This window comes from Zonotrichia leucophrys, chromosome 2 (genome assembly GCF_028769735.1).
Source record: "Zonotrichia leucophrys gambelii isolate GWCS_2022_RI chromosome 2, RI_Zleu_2.0, whole genome shotgun sequence".
Classification (NCBI taxonomy): Eukaryota; Metazoa; Chordata; class Aves; order Passeriformes; family Passerellidae; genus Zonotrichia; species Zonotrichia leucophrys.
In genome coordinates, this window is record NC_088171.1 from 140,305,853 (window position 1) to 140,325,135 (window position 19,283).

Here is a 19,283-nt window from a genome sequence, read left to right on the forward strand (position 1 = left end):
GGATCACTGCTTACTTGCCAAGTGAAGCAAAACCAAAGCCAAACAACCATGACTACAAAGCCACAAATTCCTTCTGGATCAATTACTGGCCTCTGAGAGCTGTAGGAAGAGGCCCCACCTGGGAGCCAGTGTCCCAGAGATACTGCCAGCTTCTTTGGGGACAGTGTGCATGGTCACCTACTGACACTTTCACAGCTGGCAGTAGACCCATCTTCCCATTGAACAGACACAGAGTCTGATGGAAAAGATGTATGTAAGTGATGAGAAGAAGTAGCAACTTCAGCAAAACTCTTACTACAGTAAAAGAGGAATTTCCATCAGCAGAAATACAGGAGAAAGCAAGCTAGAAGTGGGCAGAAGGTATTATTAAAATAGCAAAGTATTCACACACAACCTAAGCACTAAGGACCAGCCTCAGGATCTACCAACACTGAGCTGGGGCACCTCTGATGGCAGCCCAGCACCAGGGCTCACACTGTGATTGCCATTTGCTGCCACCCCCCTGACTACACAAGGTGCAAGAGAGAGCAGCTTTAAATACACCAGCTGAAAATCCTGCTCCTTAATCAATGGCAGATCAGGCCAGATCAGAGCTGTGAGACTGAAATCCAATCTGCAGATGGGCTGGTAGGGGAAGGAAAGGCCAGCACTGAGCACAGGACAAGAGCCAGGCAGGAAAAAGAGCCTTGAGGTTGTCATTGTCTCCAAGCCATAACACAAGGACTGTGGGGATTGGGAGCATAGCAGGAAACTGAAACCCTTGCACATCAACATTATTTCTTTGGGACATCTCAGGGGTCTTTAACATTATTGCTCTTCAACATTATTTAGCAGCAGCTTGGGTGTCAGCACTTATATACCTTTACATACAGATGCACATAAAAACTGGATTAACTATTTATTCTCCTCTTCCCTGCAGCACTCTCACTGCTCTTCCTTTCCCTTTATTCTGTGACACATTTCTTGGGGCTTCTCTCTTTCTACACCTTCTCAGAGCTTTGGTTTTTTTCTTTTTTACAAAAGTGTTTGTTAAGTAAAGTCTGCTGCAGTCGTCACTCTCTGGGCTTGTTGCTCTGCCTTGCTGGTTGGCATCTTCTTTAATCACTTTTTCTTGATTTGTGCTCCTCTCTTCCCTCCATCCATTTCCCAAGGCAGTTCCTTTTTTTCCTGTTTCCCTTCACCTGATTATTTTCCAGTTCCTTTGCTCTTTTTTTTCCATTTCTCAGCTCAACCCACTACAGCTGAAGCTGATTGGAAAAATCCAAATTCTTTGATTTTTTCAAAATTCCCCTAACTGAAGCAATGGCAGAAAAAACCCCAAAATGCAACACAAAACCACATCAGCATATGATGGGTTTTTTTCATTATTTAAATATTTTCACAGGAAATAAAGACTTTGATTAAAAACTTGTTAATCAAATATCCAGCTGAAAGCTTTCTTCCAGCCGTAGTTACTGCCACCTCCTCATCACTCACATCCTTCCTCACCACCCAACTCACAGGGACACATTTTATTCCTGTCAGGTCATGTTCAGCCCAGCTAACACATACACACAGATATCCATAAAGTTTTATTTACAATCACATACATGCATGCATGCACAGACACTGCTTTTGAGTCACACCTGCAAGAGGTTCACCCATTCCTGTTGGATTTATGCTGGATATGGGAAGGACACCAGAAGCTCACCTGTATGGCCCAGAAGGATGGGGAAGGGAGAAAGCCCCATGCCACTACACCAGGAGAAAAGATTAACCTTTTCTTTTTTTTCAAGAAAATGAGACATGCCTAGTCCCAAATTCACCAGGACCTGCAGAGATTGAAGGTCAGTCACAACATGCTGTAACAATCCAGTTCTACACTGGTATCTGAAGCACCCTGCAGGAAGACTCAGGGGTTTCCACTGTGTCCCCAGATCCTAGTGCACCTCCCAGTAATTCAGCTCTCAAACCATTATCCAGAGACTACATCAGTCTTTAGGACATTAGAAACCTATTTTAACATGACTTAACAGAACAAGAATTTAGTAATGAAAAAGAAAGTAATGAAGTTCACTTTAGTTTCGTGATTTGTCTTGAAAAGGCAAAAATGCTCATCTTTATGGGAGGGATAGTCCTACAGAAGTGTCTGATCTCAGTGGCCTTTCAAGAAAGATGAGAAAAAAACTGTGGCTAACAGAAAAAATGGTATGACCCAGACTGAAACTGTTTGGCTTGTGGGGAGTTTCACAAATTATAGAAAACAACTATTTCACATAATGAAAAACAAATTTAGAAATCGCTATTTCTGTCTAGAAGCTTCAGAGCTCCAGCTCCTACAGGTTTAGAAAACTTCCCCTGATCAAGATAGATGACTGCAGCTTAAAAAATGCACCAGCAATTGCAGGGCTGCCCAAAAAGCAGATGATGTAGATGGCAGAGAACTGACAGACAACAAATTATAGAACCATTAATTATCAAATCTAGCAGTTAATGGATTATTAATTGTAGCAGTTAATGACTTGCCCCCAAAACACTGTTATGAGAGAAAAAATGCAAAGTTACAGTGCCTCATGAGACAGCCCTAGCCCTGAATGCAGTGACCCTGGCTACTGAGAAGGGTCACAGCCATGCAGGATATCGAGGAGGAAGAGGAGGCCTTCCCCATGACCCACCCCACAACTCCACTCCTGTTGTCCATACCCCAAATTCTTCCCTCTCCTACTCTCAGAGTACTAAAGAGGATGCAGCCAATGCCTTTTTACCTGAATTACCTAAATTCTGTCAGCTTGAAAGAGGCAACAGTAGATAAACCTTAGGTGCTGCTTACTTGTTCATCTCTTCCCATAAAGAGCAGGTTTTGTAAGGAGATTAGCAGTTACAGAACAGGAACACAACAAGAGACATCCAGCTTCACACAAAAGCTGGATTTGGATCCATTACAGTAAAATAGTTGGAAGCTAAGGTTAAAAACACATGTTCATCATGACTTTAAATTCACAGCCTTTTGTGGGCCAGGCTGTAACAGACCAAGCACACTGTAATAGCACAACAGGGTGATTTAAGGATCAACCAGAGTTTCACCCTGATTATCGGCACTTTTGTTCTTTTCTGGATTTGAATTATACTCTTTCAAGTTGCTTTACTTTAATGTTGGATTGTTGATATAGTAATCTAAGGAGATAATAAACACAGCCCACCAGGAAAAAAACCCAAATGCTAACAAAAATTCTTGATATAAATCAGACTGACTCAAGCATGCTCAATGACTTCTTCAAAGGACTTATTGATATTCACACAGTACAACATGTCTGTACCAATAATGATAATTAACTGCTATGTGCCTTTCATCCAAGGATCTCAAGCTGTAGCTCACAACAACACTATGAATTAAGTATGGTCTGTGCATTTCACAGAGGCTCTACAGCCAGAGAGCAGCTCAATAACAACACAAGGAGCAAAGCACAAATTCCTTGAGGAGATGTGGAGGGCAACTTTTAATACTGGTAATGCACTCATTCTGTATCTTTACCCATGCTCTATCCCCCATACAGACATAAATTCTTTGTCTTTCCTTGCCTACCTACAACATAGAGGAACAGAAAAAAGGCTTCCTAAACCAGAGCCCAGTCCAGCTAAATCAGTACTGTGCACTAGGGAAATAAATTCCCACCTCCCCAGGAAGCCCCACAGAGCTGTGGATGTCCACCCAGGAGTGGCACAGCTCCAGCATGTCAGCAGTGCCAGCACAGTGCTGGAAATGGGCATCACCTCCTTCCTCCTTGGTGCAGGGCTCAGCCTCTGCCCATCACAAACCCCACCTGGGCTTGCTATGCTAGTGCCACTGACTATGCTCAGTGCTGTCAAACCACCTCCTAAGAGGCAGAAAACAAGGTAAGTGTGACCTGTGCTCTCCAAGAGCGGCTGTAACTCATCTCTGGTCACTCTGTGACACAGCCCTGCCCTTTGTGAGTCCCAAACTTAAGTGACTCAGAGAAACCATTCCCCCAACAGCAGAGAAAACCCCAGGCTGCAAAGGTGCACCCGTAAGGCACACTGCTCTTGGAGGAGAATCAGCATCTGCTCTGCACACCAGGGCCTGGTGACACCTGGCAGAACCAAGGCATGGTCCTGTGCTCTAAAGAGGAGAGAGGCAGGCAGGGGGCATGAGCCAGACCATGTTTTCATCAATGAGATATCCAGAACCTTCTCTACTGCCTAATACTTGCCTCCCTATGCCCTCAGTTCCCCTTAAATTATATAAGCAGGAACTCAAAGAGGTACAGGAGCTGCTTGGTCTTTCATTTCCTCACCTACTTCAAGGTGTTTGTCTTTTTACTGCATTTTACAATCTTCTGCTTATACCTAATATTTGTTGTGAGCATTCATGACTCAAGGTTTTTTGATACAAGGATTTGTTTCTACTATGTCATATTAAATCTGTTTGAAATTCAGTTTTTTCTTTAAAAAAGCTTCAACTTTTGTTTTCATGTCTTATTGTAACAAAAGTAAGAACATGCAAATTCACTAGAATTAGTTTTATTTTGAAATGCCATTTTAGAATCATACTGCTATTTCATGCTGTATAAGTTACTTATACACCAACTACAGTTCAAAATGTTGAATCTCATGGACACTATTACTGTGCATTACTGACATAGCTGTTATTAAATAATGTAAGAAGAAATTATTATTTAAAAATGTATGCAAAAGGAAGTTTGGGGAGCAATAGCTTTGCAACTGATCTTGTGAATACTTCACTCAATGAATCAGTACTTCCTAAGGCAAAAAAAAAAAAGAAAATCAAACAAACAAAAACATCTCAAAGTAGTGAAGCTGCTTGAATCTATTGCTGCCTTTGGAGTGAATAGGTCTCAGTCTGTCCTGCTCTGCACCTCCTTGATGTCTCGGGAAGCTCAGGGAATTCCCAGATGCAGCTCACTGTGCAGAGTCCAGAATGAATAGATACCAGCCAGTTCCTCTGCCATCTTGTAGTAGGTTGACCCTGAATCCCAGGCACCCAGCAAAGTTACTCTATCACTCCCCTCCACTAGTGGAGAGGGGACAGAAAATATGACAGGTTCCTAAGCTGAGATAAGGATCATGAGCAATCACTCACCAAATACCATCACAGACAAAACCAGCTCCAACTTCAGGAAATTAATTGAATGCATTACTTACAAAATCACTGAGATTACTGAGAAGCAAAATAAATCTTAAAAACACCTTCTCCCCCCCGCCACCCCTTTCCTTCCCAGGCTCTACCTACTCCCCTCCAGTGGCACAAGGAGACAGGGAATGGGGGCTGCACAGTTCATCACAGGTTGTTTCTGCTGCTGCTCAGGGACAGGAGTCCTTCCCTTGCTGCAGTGTGGGGTTCCTCTCATGCAGTTCTTCATGAACTTCTCCAATATGAGTCCATCCCATGATGCAGATCTTCATGAACTGCTCCAGTGTGGCTCCCTTTCCACAGGGTGCAGTCCTTCAGGATCAGGCTGCTCCTGAATGGATCCCCCACAGGGTCACAAGTCCTGGCACCAAACCTGCTCCAGTGTGACTCCTCTCTCCATAGCTCTGCAGGTCCCTGCCACCAAACCTACTCCAGCATGGGCTCCTCTCTCCACAGGTCCCTGCCAGGAACCTGCTTCAGCACAGATTTCCCACACAACAGATTTCCCATCACAGACTATTTTGGGTATCCACCTGCTCTGGCATGGGCTCCTCCATGAGCTGCAGGTGGATCTCTGCATCCCTGTGATCCTCCATGGGCTGCAGGGGCACAGCTGCCTCCCCAGGGGCTGCAGGGGAATCTCTGCTACAGCCCCTGGAGCACCGCCTGCCCCTCCTTCCTCACCGACCTTGGTGGCTGCAGGGCTGTTTCTTTCACATATTCTCACTCCAATCTTATCTGGCCACAATTACATCTGCAAAGCAACTTTCTTATTTTCCTTTTTAAATCTGTTATCACAGAGGTGTTACTACAATTCCCAACTGGCTCAGCTTTGACCAGCAGTTGGCCCACCTTGGAGCTGGCTGCCATTGGCGCTGTAGGACACGGGGGAAGTTCCTGACAGCTTCTCACAGAAGCCACCTCTGTGGCTTCTCTGCTACCAGAACCTGGCCATGCAAACCCAACACACACCTACAGAATGTACATGATCAATTTTATCTTCTGATTGCAATTAGTCCAATCCTGAAATGGACAGTGATAGGAAAAGTTCACTGCTGGGAATCCATCTCAGTCCATTTTTCCTAGCTTCCAGACCAAAGCAAACCTTTCCCATCAGAGGGCCAAATCATGCCAATGAAGAACCCAGTCATTAATGCTGGACCCTGCTGAAGTTCCCGTTGAGATCACACTGCTCTGGACTCCTGACACTGGAAGAACATGATGTGTGCACACCAAGTGCTGACAGGACCAGGCCCACACCTGCTGGGTTTGGCTGAAAGATGTGCAAGCAGAATTTTAGGGTGACTTCAAGAGCAGATGAGAAAACCTTTTCCGTCCACATAGCATTGTCTCATTCTCCAAGGAATGTTGTGTCTCCTGTGTTGTGTATAGAAGTACCTTTGGATTCCCAAGATTTGAAAAGCACCAACAGAAAAAATTTCACCTGACTTTTTTTTTTCTCCTGTTTCTTAATATCATCACCAGAAATTGATGAAAAGCTTTCTACACTGCAGAAGATTTTCTGTTTATTGGCATTACTAGCCATGATCATTTCCACATGTTCCTTCATTAGGAGGGGATGCTCCTCAGTGAGGCCTGACATTAACTTTTACTGCTGCCACCAAAAAGGTCACTTATCAGTGAAAACACAGCAAACAACTGATTTTAGTAGCAGTTATTTTAACCAGTTTCTTCCAGCCTAAAATATAACAAGCCCTGCACCAAGAGAAAAATGGCATAGATGCTCTACATCTTTTCTCCTGTTGCCATGCTTTTATCATAAAAAAAAATCCTACACACTGATTTTGGTATTGATTTGTATTAAGGATCTTCTCCTTGGTATCTTACAGCTTTTTTATCAGGTAACAGAAAAGATCTCCTCCAGAATGAACCCACAGGCAGATCAGGTGAAGGAGACATCTGAGAACTGCTGGCTGTAAAAGCAACAGACATCACTTCTGCTCCAAAATAACAAGTTCACCAAACCATCTGAGAGTAGACACAGACTTGAGAATCTCTGAACTGAGGTCGGTCTTCCATGAGAAGAAAAAAGTCCTATGCAGTGCTACCAGCTCTAGTGGGAAAAACAATACACCTCCATGCCCATTAAATCCACATTTCACTGCAGCTTTCTAAGAACTGGAGATAATTCAGTGCCAACAAGCAAGTATTTCCTTTAGGGTCCCTTAACATAGGTATCTTCTCATGCTGGCCATCAAATCAGTTCATCCTGGTCCCAGAAGGCTGCTGACATTATCCCCAGCCTGCAGTGAAGAAATCACTGCACTGGAAAGCTCAGGCTTTCCATGTCCACACTTGCTCTTAAACGAAAATTAGCTCAGTTATAGTCCAAAGGAGCCCTTTAATGGCCAACATATGCTTTGGCATCCTGCCAGCAGAGCTCTCTTAAGGCCATCCAGCAAAGTGACACCATCAGTTACAAAATCTATGTGTGTCAGGTCACTGGGTTATGAAACAGAAGTGTTGTAAGCATGTAAGGACATGGCTTAGGCTCTGCTGTGAGCAAAGACAAAATTATTGTTCTGGAATCGGATTTCTATCTTGCAAGGCATTCCAGTAAGAAAGGGTCACTGCATTGTAATAGCATTAATACTGGGAAATATGAGTTCCAGTGTTCAGAATTTTTAAAAAACACTGAAACCAGTAAAGATGCTAATCCATGGGGTGCTACCACAACACAGCAGCTACCACGATGGTGAGGTACTGCATGCTTGGATGGAAAAATCCATCTCAGACTGCACTGTGCTGGACTACAGTAAAAATCAGAAGTCACTCTTTCCACAGGAAATGACAGCAACACAAAATGAAAACCATGATAACAAGCAATACGAGTCTCCCACACATTACTTCCTAGTAACACTGAAGAAAACACACACATGTAGCATACTTCAAAAAAGTCAGCTCCATTGCAGAGGTATCATGAGCATGAGTGTGTGTCCCTCTGAGTCAGTCCTGGCTCTCAAACCAACTGAGAGCCAGGAGAGCGACAGAAGGTGAAAACTACAATAAAATCAAAAAAGAAAGGGGAAAAATATGAGAAACTAAAGTCAATGCAGGCAAAGTATCAATACATTGTACTGATTCCAAAAATGTGACCTGTATGAATATTTTTAAAATACACACCATGGCAGAGAGAAAGACAAACACTCAGACAGGTGATACAGCTGTCAAACCTTAAACTATGCAGACATATGTGGAAAAAGAGTGGCCAATATCAATAAACATCTAGATCTAAGCTGAGAAGGACTGCTAGCGTTATTTTTACAATTGCACTTGTGTAGCAGTCAGTTACACTGACTATGGTGGCAACCACTGCGTGGGATGAAGAGCCAAGGCAATGTGAAGTCATACTAAACAATAAAGTATGGAGGGGGAAAATTAAAAGGTCAGACAAATATAAAAAGGAAAGATGGAAAACAATACAGATACTACTAAAGTTTCTAAATTGCAGTGCAAGTGATTACAGAGATTACATCCTTCCCAAGCCACTTTCTTCTCTCCCCACTTCTCCTTATCCTTTTCTGCAAATAAAAATGTAACTTTTGTTTATGCCTATATGTAAATGCTGAGAATCAAAGGCATTACACCAGCTTCTGAGCACTGCAGAAAAATGAAAAAGCCATTATTTGGATGGAGAATTAGTCTGTATCACTGACTTGACTGCTCCCTTTTTTAATAGCAGCTGTTACAGAAGGGATCAGGGAGTGTGCTGGTGCAGTGCAGCTGTTCCACATATGTTATAAATAAGCGCTGGTAAAACCTCATCCTATTTTTAACATTAAGAAAAAAACAAGTCACAAAAACTCCCCATTAATGCCGTGTAAGTGGAACTTTTCTCCTCTTCTTGACTTTAATGTCCAGAACTGAATACACTCAAACCAGACCATTCTTAAAACAATATTTATTTAAAAAAGGAAAGAAAATGCAATTTAGTGGAATCAGATTTAGGCAGCCTGGAGGATGTAACCAATTAGTGTGTACAGTGTCTTTTCCTTCAAAAGCAGACACTTGATCATGATGAAAACAACCCCCCGAGATTTTATTTCCAACAAAAGTGCTGGATGGTTGCATTGAGGTTTCTCTAGCATAACCCAAAAGCTGAGCCACGCCTCATGTGGCTCTGTCACCACCACCCACCCTTCCCAAAGCTGCTGGCTCCCCTTGCTGGACTGTGAGGCCGGAGCCCTGGTGCTGCTCACCAACCCCATTGCAGCAAATGGCAGCAACCATTCAAGGTGCAAGTGAAATCCCAGCCCCAGGCAATCCCCACTCACCTGTTTTCAGGGTCTGGCACCGTCAGGTTGCGTGTCACGTAGCACATCTTGAGGGGAATTGTCTTCCTGTCCCTGTGGATGGAGAGCGAGAGCTGCGCCGTGGGCTCAGCAGAGGCGCAGCCCAGGCGCGGGGACTCGGGGGGAGGCGTCTCCCAGCCGATCTCTGACACGGGGGAGCCTTTCTTCACATAGGGGGTTGCTTCTCTCATGTATTTCACTGTGGAAGAGAGAAAAAGAGATGGAAAACAATAAATAAACGAATATTCTGGAGTTGCATGCTCGTGTGAGTTCTCTGGACTGGTGTTAACCCATTAATTCTGCTCACCAAGCATCCCCTCATGGGAAGCTGTGCAAATACAGAAGATGCAGATGTGCCTGCTGCCAGTATCAGTATGGTACTATGAGTAAAATGAGGGAGAAAAACAGAACTGGCAAAGTAAGAACATACAGCCATACAGTGTAGGGCCAGGTGAGCCATCCCACCCTTCTGTGACAGTGGGTAAGCAGTCATGCAACAATTGCTTCACAGAGAAGCCATGAGCTGTCTGAGGCACAGGGATGTTAAAAGAAAGACATTCAACCAAGTGATGGTGACCCTGTTATCCCCCTATATAAAATGTCCCAGCAATACATCCAGTGATTCCAATTCACATCTTGCTTCTGGTTCACACTTTTCAGTGTCCCATCACTAATCTCAATAACATTTTTGCTTGCTGGGAAGCAGTTTTACCTGATCTACTTGTACATATAGATATATATGTGGAGCAAACAAAAACCAATCACTTCTTATCCTTCTCTTGGGGAAATAAAATGGAATTTGAGCCTTTTATGAGAGTGAAGGTGTCAGATTAGATCTCAGCCTGTTACAGGCTTTTTTCCAGAATGGATAAGAAAAGTGAATGTAGGATTCTGAAATTATCTTACTATATTAAATTGTCTTACTGCATTATACCTTTTTTACACATATGCTTCATATTCCCCTCTTTATGCAGGCAAATACTGCAATATTTTTCTCTTGTTTTTTAATTATTTTCATAGTTTAAGCTCACGGTTGCTTTTGCTATTGATGGACTTGGCAAGTCTGCCAGTCAAAGCCTCTTTCCCCTTCATAAACCTGATGGAACTCAGACAACACATCCCATTTAAGTGCCCTGGTTAAGCCAATATTCCCCAAGCACACAGCTGTGGCTGCATCACTGGCTGCTGCCACTTGATTGTCCCCACAACTCAAACAGCAGTGACACCACCTGAAAGGGCCTGGGCATTGTGAACTTGCTTGGGGTAGTTATTAAAATGCTGTGGGAGAACATTTCAAGGAAATGGTGCAGATCATCGTGTCAGCTCAGCTGAAGAAGCTGGGAATGACTGAATAACAAAAAGGTGGGTAAATTACAAAAGGGCATTGTGGTGAAGGATGTTAAATTAGGGAAAGCCAACTGAAGTTTTTGAGTTCAAAATGAAAGCAAGAGAAGTATTCAGAAGACTGGAGAAGAACAACAGTGTTCCTATTATCAAAACTACAGATCAGCTGATTAGCTTCAGCAGCACTATTTCAAGGCATTTCATAAAAAATTTACCAAGAGAGAAACCAGTACAAATCTAGAGTCCAGGCTCTGTGAGCACCTATTGCTCTTTTTCTCTAAAAACACCTTAGTGCCCATCTTGCCATTGTTCATTTTATCCTTTTTAAAAAAATATGTTAACTTCAATCACAAGGATTTCTCTGTTTAGGATATTCCTTTTTGGGAAGGACTATTTGTGATTTATCAGAAAGGCAGTCCACTGAACACTGTTGTTTTTAGTTCCTTGTCCGACCACATTCTCAGTATATTCTTAAATTAATTCATTCCCTTCTCAGGAAAGAGTTGGCAAAGAACTCTGCCAGGCTTCCAGAAACTATTTCAGGCAAAAAGAGTTGAGATTGATTTTTAAAAACTTTTTAGATATCTACCTAAAGTCCATTATCTAAAAAGCGGTGTCACCTAACTCCTCAAACCAGTGCTCATCTTTGCGGACTCCAAAAATTACATGATTTTCAGAGGTGCTGAAAATAAGCAGTTGTTGCCAGTGTCATAGAGATATCGGTTTCAGCAGCTGCCATCTCAGTTTGGATGTACTCACAGCCTTAGGGAAGCCAAGAACAGAACAGATACAGATGTGTGAATCTATTCCTGTTAACACTGAACACGACCTTGTCATTAATTTCCATGGGCGGAACAGCTGAAGCTGTGAAAATCACGCTCAACTTCAAACAAAATTTTGTTCCCTTTAAAATTAGAGATTAATGATTGCTCTGTTGAAAAAAGTAATACAGTCAGTTTTTGAACAGTGGTACAACGACATGCCAAATGTGATTCCAAATAAAGGTCCAGGTCTCAATAGAATCTTTATTTCATCTGTGCTATTTTTGTCCTTTTCCAGTTGCAGTTATATCCATTCAACCCTGGCATAATTAAGAGGAGGAGAGAGGGGCAGCGGGAGGAAGGAAGCTGAAGTAAAAACTTTGGCTGGAACCTTAAGCAGAACACAAAATGTGAATTTAACTCCCCAGAGACAGGACAGAAGAAAAGAGGCAGCCTTTCCATGTCCCAAAAGCCAAGTTTCCATGCGATGTACCGGTGAATTCATGGCAGACAGCTGTAGTCCTTCATAAAGTCCCATGAAAAAGGAAGCAGGAATAGGGGGAGAGCAGAAACACCATCCTCTTTCCAGAAACTGAGCCTCAAACACAGCAAAAGCCAAGAAACTACCTTGAGGAAGTACATCCTATGAAAATTCCTTCCAACTTCTGAACTCACAGACATCTAGCTTCTACTACATCTCCACAGAAGATGGTTCCTCAGCCCTAGGGATATGAACAAAGAGCTCCTAAAGCACTAATAAACTGCTAACAACATCTTCATATGAAATTCCACAGTAGAATGAAAACATGTAGTAAATATATGCTTTCTGTAAATAAATAAAAAAATTAAATTAAAAAAAAAATTCCTAGCTTCTACTAATAACATTCTACTTCCTACCAAACACAAGCACAGGTCTCAATTCATGGCTGAATTCTGCTGAGTTTTACAGCCCAGACTTTATGGCTGTTGCAATTCAGGTGTGATTCATATTTTAAAAGCCCCCAAATGGATACATATAAAAGCACAAATATAATATGGGAGTGGAACAGGTGGCAGAACTTGATCAATTTATATAATTTTTTGCTACTACTTAAACTTCAGAGCCACTGCTTTCCATTTACTTCACCAACATCTGTAATTACATGTCCATAACCAAAGCCCAGTTTATGAATTTAGCTGAGATCAGGCACACATTGTTCAGATGACTCATAAGTTTTATCAGCAATTATTTCCTATTTACCTCTAAATTCTGGGAGCAAATACTGCAGAACATGCTGTTTTATAACAATGGACCAGCAACCCTACTACATACATAGCAATTTAGGATGACCCTACACTTTTACATTCTGCAGCCTGTTCACTAGCCACTTCTTAATCTACATAGCAAAAAACAAGTTGATACCAGTATCTATTATAGGCATATTCCTATTCCACACTGCACTAACTGAGAATCATGGACAGAGCAAAGTTAAACTGCAGTTATACAATTCACTTCCATCATCAAGTTTTAAAACCAGAAAAAAGATTATACAGTCTATTGGACTTTAAAGCAATAAAGTGAATAATACTTTGTTTTCAGAGCATTACACTCAAGAGCTGGATTTCTTTTGGATCTAGTGGCACAAATTCAAGTACTGACTGAAAAAGAAAGCGACTATCAAAAACACTGTGTTTATATATTGCCAATGAAACTACCTAATGAATTAAAACCTCAAAATATTAATAAAATAAAGCATGCCATTGCATAACAATTTTAAATTATGAATAACTATTTTATAGGCACGTATACACATATATATCTTTGGAGTATATACATATGTCTAACAAATATATCTTTGGAGTACGTACATATGTCTAACATATACACAAATATTAAATATATATTTATATTAAAATGCCACAATCTTTAAGACCCTAAGAATACTGCAAACACAGAAAACAACATGCAGGGACTCAGGAAAAAAATCTAATAGTTTCATTATTTTAACTCAATTTACTTATAGACTGTAAGTTTAGTCAGGAGTTGTCTAAACTCGTTTGATGCTATAGCTCAACTTCAGAGATCCTTATATTCAGTACTAATTAATGATCCATACCCTTTCGCTGCACCACTAATAAGAAACTGTGGTCAAGCAATTAAAATTCCAATCTCCGGAGTGGCCCTCCCCACAAAGAGAAGAGGAAGGGAAGTGGCAATCAAATGAATTAATCCACTGATACACATTGAAACAGTTTGGATTTATTTTTTGATCTGCAAGACAGGGAATGTAGCTTCCAAAAAAGCACTTCATTTATTTGTGCTTCTGCCAAGTCCAAGGACTCCACAATGAATGCTTTGTTACTGTTCACAGATGACTTTTTGGGGGGAAGAAGCAGGCTTTTAATGAGAAAAATACTACAGCCCAACTTGGTCAGGTTCTTGGCCAGACGCCTTTCTGAGGAGCTGGGACTCTTCTGACACACTCAAACTGTTTCCTAGGAGGGAGGACAAAGACCACTGAGGAGAAGCCAGCAAGCCTGAGGAAAGCTCTTTTGTTACTACAGGAATGAGGACAGGATGTGTAGGTTTACAATACGAAAGTAAAGGGAGCAACATACCCGAATCTGATTGAAGACACTTGATCAAGGAATTCCCCTTTGCAGGAGAAAAGCACAGAGTGTCCTCTAACATAATACCAGCATTTGCCTGCTAGGCTTTATGTGAGAGATCAGATTTCCTCTAAACTCAAGCCAAGTGCATGCCTCACAGTGAAGCACTGTATAAAAATGAGATGAGCTGCTGGTGCCATCATCAAAACTACAACCCAAAGAAAAGAATTTATGAATCAGACCATCTATGAAGACACATCACATGATCCTTTCAGCAGCTTTAATCTGGGCATAAACCAAAAAACAGTCAACAATCCTGCTTGTCAGTGTTTCCACTACATTTCCTACAGAAACATCTGTTACTACGCTCGGACAAGTATTATCCATTAACATCATCTGCTTTCCCCCATGCTGAAATGGATGTGAAATAGTAAACCTCTTGATCTGCCAAAAGCATCAGATTTCCACCTCTGGGAGAAGATAGAAATTAGTTAAACACCTTGTAAGAATAAAAATCTCCTTAATGCTTTTGCCATTTCTCACACTGTAGTAAGACTGTGCTTTTCTGCTGTTTTTAAAATAATTCCATTGAATTCACTGAATTGTCTATTCATCTCTTAAAGAGACAGGCTTGGATTTAAATCATAAGGGACTGTTTTAAATCCTTTTTAAAATATATTGCACTTATTATACTTCTTACGTGGAATACAAGAAAGAATATTTCAAAAGAATAACTTCAGAAAGATCCAGAAGACAATGACATCTTTAAGATAAAGTCTACCTGAAAGGAGCACCTTAGCAATTGGCCCTAAATGTAGCTAGTAAGCAATCAGGCTTCAAGTTTGAGTTTTTTAAAAGATCAACAACTGCATTTTAAAAATATAAAGAATACTTCACAGTGTGCTTTTAAATTTGCAGCTGCTTTTATTGGAAAGGTGAAGCTATGTTAAGTAGGGATATAAGCACCATCACACACTTGCACTCAACAAATGAAGGCAGTACCTTCAAAGTACCTTGCAATAAGCAATTTTAAGTAGTTAAGAGAATTTTTTTGTCAACAAGGCAAGAGATTTGCAGTCCTGGCCCCATCAAACAGGAGAAAATGGGACTAAATAAGCTCTTCTTAGGAAGCCATGCAAGTATGCAGTTTGTGAAACCTCATGGGTTTGACAACTTGAATAGGTCACAGTGATTAGCCACACTGTGTTATCTACATCAGACTTCAAAAAACATAACTGACCACTAAAAATGTCTTAGAAGTTAAGAAAAGGCAGGGGAAAACCCAGCACAGGTCTTGGCTGGAGCAGCCCCTGGGGCCACCTCCTCCTTCCCATCCACACCAGGGGCCTCCACTCTGGTTTCAGCACTGGTGAAGCTTACACACATAATGCAGATTACATTCCCAGGCCATTCTCTGCTTCTGTGTAACACCAAAAACTCCTCCCTTACTTATCCTCTGATTCTTTTCCTGAGACTTTGCCTGTGGTGTGGGCTGATTCAGCCACTGATTCCCTAGGCCTGATGTCTCCCTTCACCAACACTTCTTCAACAGTTTTGAGTTTCCTCAGCATAAATATTTTCTAGGGAGGGAAGGCTTTATATGTCTTCATACCTTATGCAGTGTATCAAAAGTTCATGTTTGAAGTCAACAGCATGCATGCTCGAGGAATGCAGGATGGATTTCAGTGCTGGGGTGAGATTTTCTCTATTTCTCTTCAAAGCAGATTAAAAGTAACTAATCAGACACAAACTTGTGTCACACAGAATCACAGTGGAACAGGAGGCTGAATATGTGACACCAGCACTTAAGCTGATAAATTGATTAAAAGCAGTAACAGGTTGTCAATAACCTGGTACACAAAATTTTCAAACTGGTAAAGAAGTAGTAGTAGTAGTAGTAGTAGTAGTAGTAATAATAATAATAATAATAATAATAATAATAATCCAAAGTCAGACTGTTTCCATTGGATGTTTCTCAATATTTTCCATTATAATATCCATTACTCATACCTACTACACTGAATGTGCTAGTTTCCTTCAAGTAATTTAGTTTATTTTAAATTTCAAAGTTTCTGTTTCAATCAATTGGATGTATTCAGTTCAGAGTTTTGATATGTCACTAACAATAACTGCATGAATTCTAGAGTCAAGGTCCCATAAGCTATTAATCTATCTTTCAAAAACTTTACGTACTGCAGCAAAATAAAGGCATATACATCTCTTCATAATCTGAAAAACAAATTTTAGCTTGTAAATCCCAGAAGTACAATGTTTGGTTAAAAAGAAGATGCTTGTAGCTTTATCTAGGAGACACTGATGCTATCTTGAAGAGCTTGAACTCAAAAGAAACAGGACTCAATGGAGAACAAGAAGCAGCTGCATTGTACAAATGTCTCATATCAAATAAACTACAAATTGAAAAAAACTACTGCCAAAACCTAAAGACTGTAGCTGCCTAACCTACTACATTTTTAAGTAAAATGTGGCACAGCTCATTTGCTACATTGTTATGTGACACTGAACTCCGCAATTAGAACTACACAGATCTTTCATAATGGAAGTGGAAAACATCTGAAACTGGCAATTTGCGAGCTGAACATGGAAATTAGCAGTCACATTTTGAGAAAAAGCATTGTAGGACCTGTGAGTCACTCACTGATAACCAAACTGGAGCTTCTGCTTGTCCCCAAAGCTGAATGTGTTCTAAGTTTAACCAAAAAAAAAAAAAAGGAAAGAAAAAAATTGAAAAAGGAAAAATTTTGTAGTTTAGTCAAATGGAGTATGTAACCCCACTCAAAGGTACAACAGAAAAATGTAACTTCATGTAAAGCAGAGAAATGGAGCAAAATACATTTCTTCAATGGAACTGTAGCACTTAGATTTCTAAGGGCCTTCTCCTACCCAAAACTGACATTACACTTTAAAATCTTTTACCTATATGTCAGGAATAAGTTGATTCAGAATTTCTTGTGTGCTGCTCATGCTTGTTTCCCTGCCTCTGTCAGTATTTATAGATCCCTCTCCCATCACCCACACACTCAGATGGAATTCAAGGTGTCTGGCATTGCCAGCCTGTTATAATTTTTCTATTTACATGAGTAATCTCAAGTGTCAGAACAAATATTTCAGCCGCTAGTGATTATGTGAAAAATACATAAGGGTATCACGGTTTTAGAGGATGCTGTTATTTCAGCAGGCACACAAATCATTAAGAAGTACAGGGTAGACTGAAAATGGCACTCACTGAGAGGGAAATTATTATGCTGTGTATGATTGTACCTCTTTTACAGATGGCTAAACTGACACAGGCAAGTTAAACTGCCTTCCTCAAAGTCATGCAGTAAGTCACAGACAGTTCTCAGCATTGCACTCAATTTCTACCTATATTACTTTTTCTCTTTAAACAAGTCACAGAGATCCTAGTGCCAGTGAAAACTGGATTTGCAATGCCTACTGTTTTCTCCCTATGAGAAGACCTTTGAGGATCTTCTAAGATCTCCAGGATTTATCTTGAAGAGCAGAGCTGCAATCACTTGCAAGGTTTCAGTTCAGCCTTTTCACTCTTCACTGGACAATACCAAGATCTTTCAAAATTAACAAACTCAGGCATGCCTTCAGCTTAGAACTTGCTGTAACTCCTGTGGCTGGGCTGTACACCAAAAGGCATCAGATCATTATAAAAGTCTTTGTTTTGGGGAATCCTTTAGTTTGCAACCTTACCAACGGGACAGGCCAATGGCCATATCCAGAATGTCTGGTTTCAAAGCCCAAGCTCAGCCTCACACCTGCCTCACTCTACCTAAAGTCACTTGCAAGACTACCCAGCAGGAAAGTGGCAGACCTAGGATGAGGCTTAGCTGTACACCTATTTCCTGGCTCATCTACAGGCAAAAGAAAACTACCTGAAGCAGATAGATTGCTTGCTGAAGCACTGGAATGGAGAGAAGAGCTCACATGACACCACCCCTTGTATTGCAAGAGGTAAAGGAAACAGGACTGTATATGCAGGAAGGGTGATGAAAAGAGTTGGACAATGAAACATTAAACCACATCCTTGTGCCTCAGGTCTTTGGCTCCCAAGTGAATGGAGCTCTTTTCTACCAGGGATTATGATTTTCTCTAGGAATAAGCCACTGAAATCCTATCAACAAACTACAACAATCAACAATTAAAGAACAAGCACACCAGTCATTAGCATCAGCTAAAAGGTTTTCAGAAACCACCTGCACTTGGAGCAGGCATGGGAAATTCTCAGAAGTGACGCACCAAAAGAGACAGACTGAAACCCAACTGTGCTGCCATAGAGGACTGTGGATGGCATCGAGTGCTGCTCTTTGCATCTCAAAGTCTCTTACCAAGACGACAGCTCCTCTGTTCTCTTCCCTGAGGAGCTACAGTTACTGTATCTTAAGAAATGCCAATGATCTGTGATGGAATATGGTCCTCCTGGAACTTCAGCACATAATGCAATTTGGGGTGAGAAATACTTTGGAGGAGGGGCAGGTTTATTACTTTTAAACAGCCTCATCTAAAACTATTCTACAGACAGGATGTCAAAAACTAATTAGTGAACACAGTGAACTCACAAAACACAGTGAATCCTCACAAAAATACTGATTTCAGAAACTGTTTTTTTCCATGAAATGGTTTTGTGAAGTGCTTTAAAAATACATCTTCATTCAAATTCTTTTCTTTCTCTACAAACAAAACAGAACTGTGAATTGACATTTTGATTTAAAATGACTTTTTAAGATCAAACTCCTTTTCTAATAAATATTGCATAGAGTTTCCCAGCATCCATTTTGTCAACTGGAAAATTTATACAGTTATGATTCTATTAGGTTTCTTGCAGTGGACTGGGCATTTAATCAATGAGAGCAAAGAGCATCTAAACAGGGTTAGGCTGCAAATTCCTTTCAGTGAGAAGTTAAATCCCCATTAGCTTTGAGCCATAAGCCCCCCTGGGTTTAGCATGCAGCTTAAAAGATAACTCTGTGAGGGGTCATGGCTCTTTACTGAGGCACAGAAAGCCTATTTCACAGATCGCCCTGCAATAATAATGTAAATATAATCCCGTTTCAGTGGGCACTTGATCCTTACAAAAAACAAGCAGTGTTTTCTGTCCCA

The 19,283-nt window shown here is 41.0% G+C and overlaps 1 protein-coding gene across 1 annotated transcript in view; it reads right to left on the minus strand.

The window, feature by feature from the left end:
• The window catches only part of SNTB1 (syntrophin beta 1), a 110,064-nt gene that overhangs the window by 45,154 nt on the left and 45,627 nt on the right, over positions 1–19,283 (minus strand). Inside the window, exon 2 of the mRNA XM_064706615.1 lies at positions 9,445–9,661. Coding sequence (XP_064562685.1) covers positions 9,445–9,661 — 217 coding nt within the window. The remainder of the gene's footprint in view (positions 1–9,444; positions 9,662–19,283) is intronic.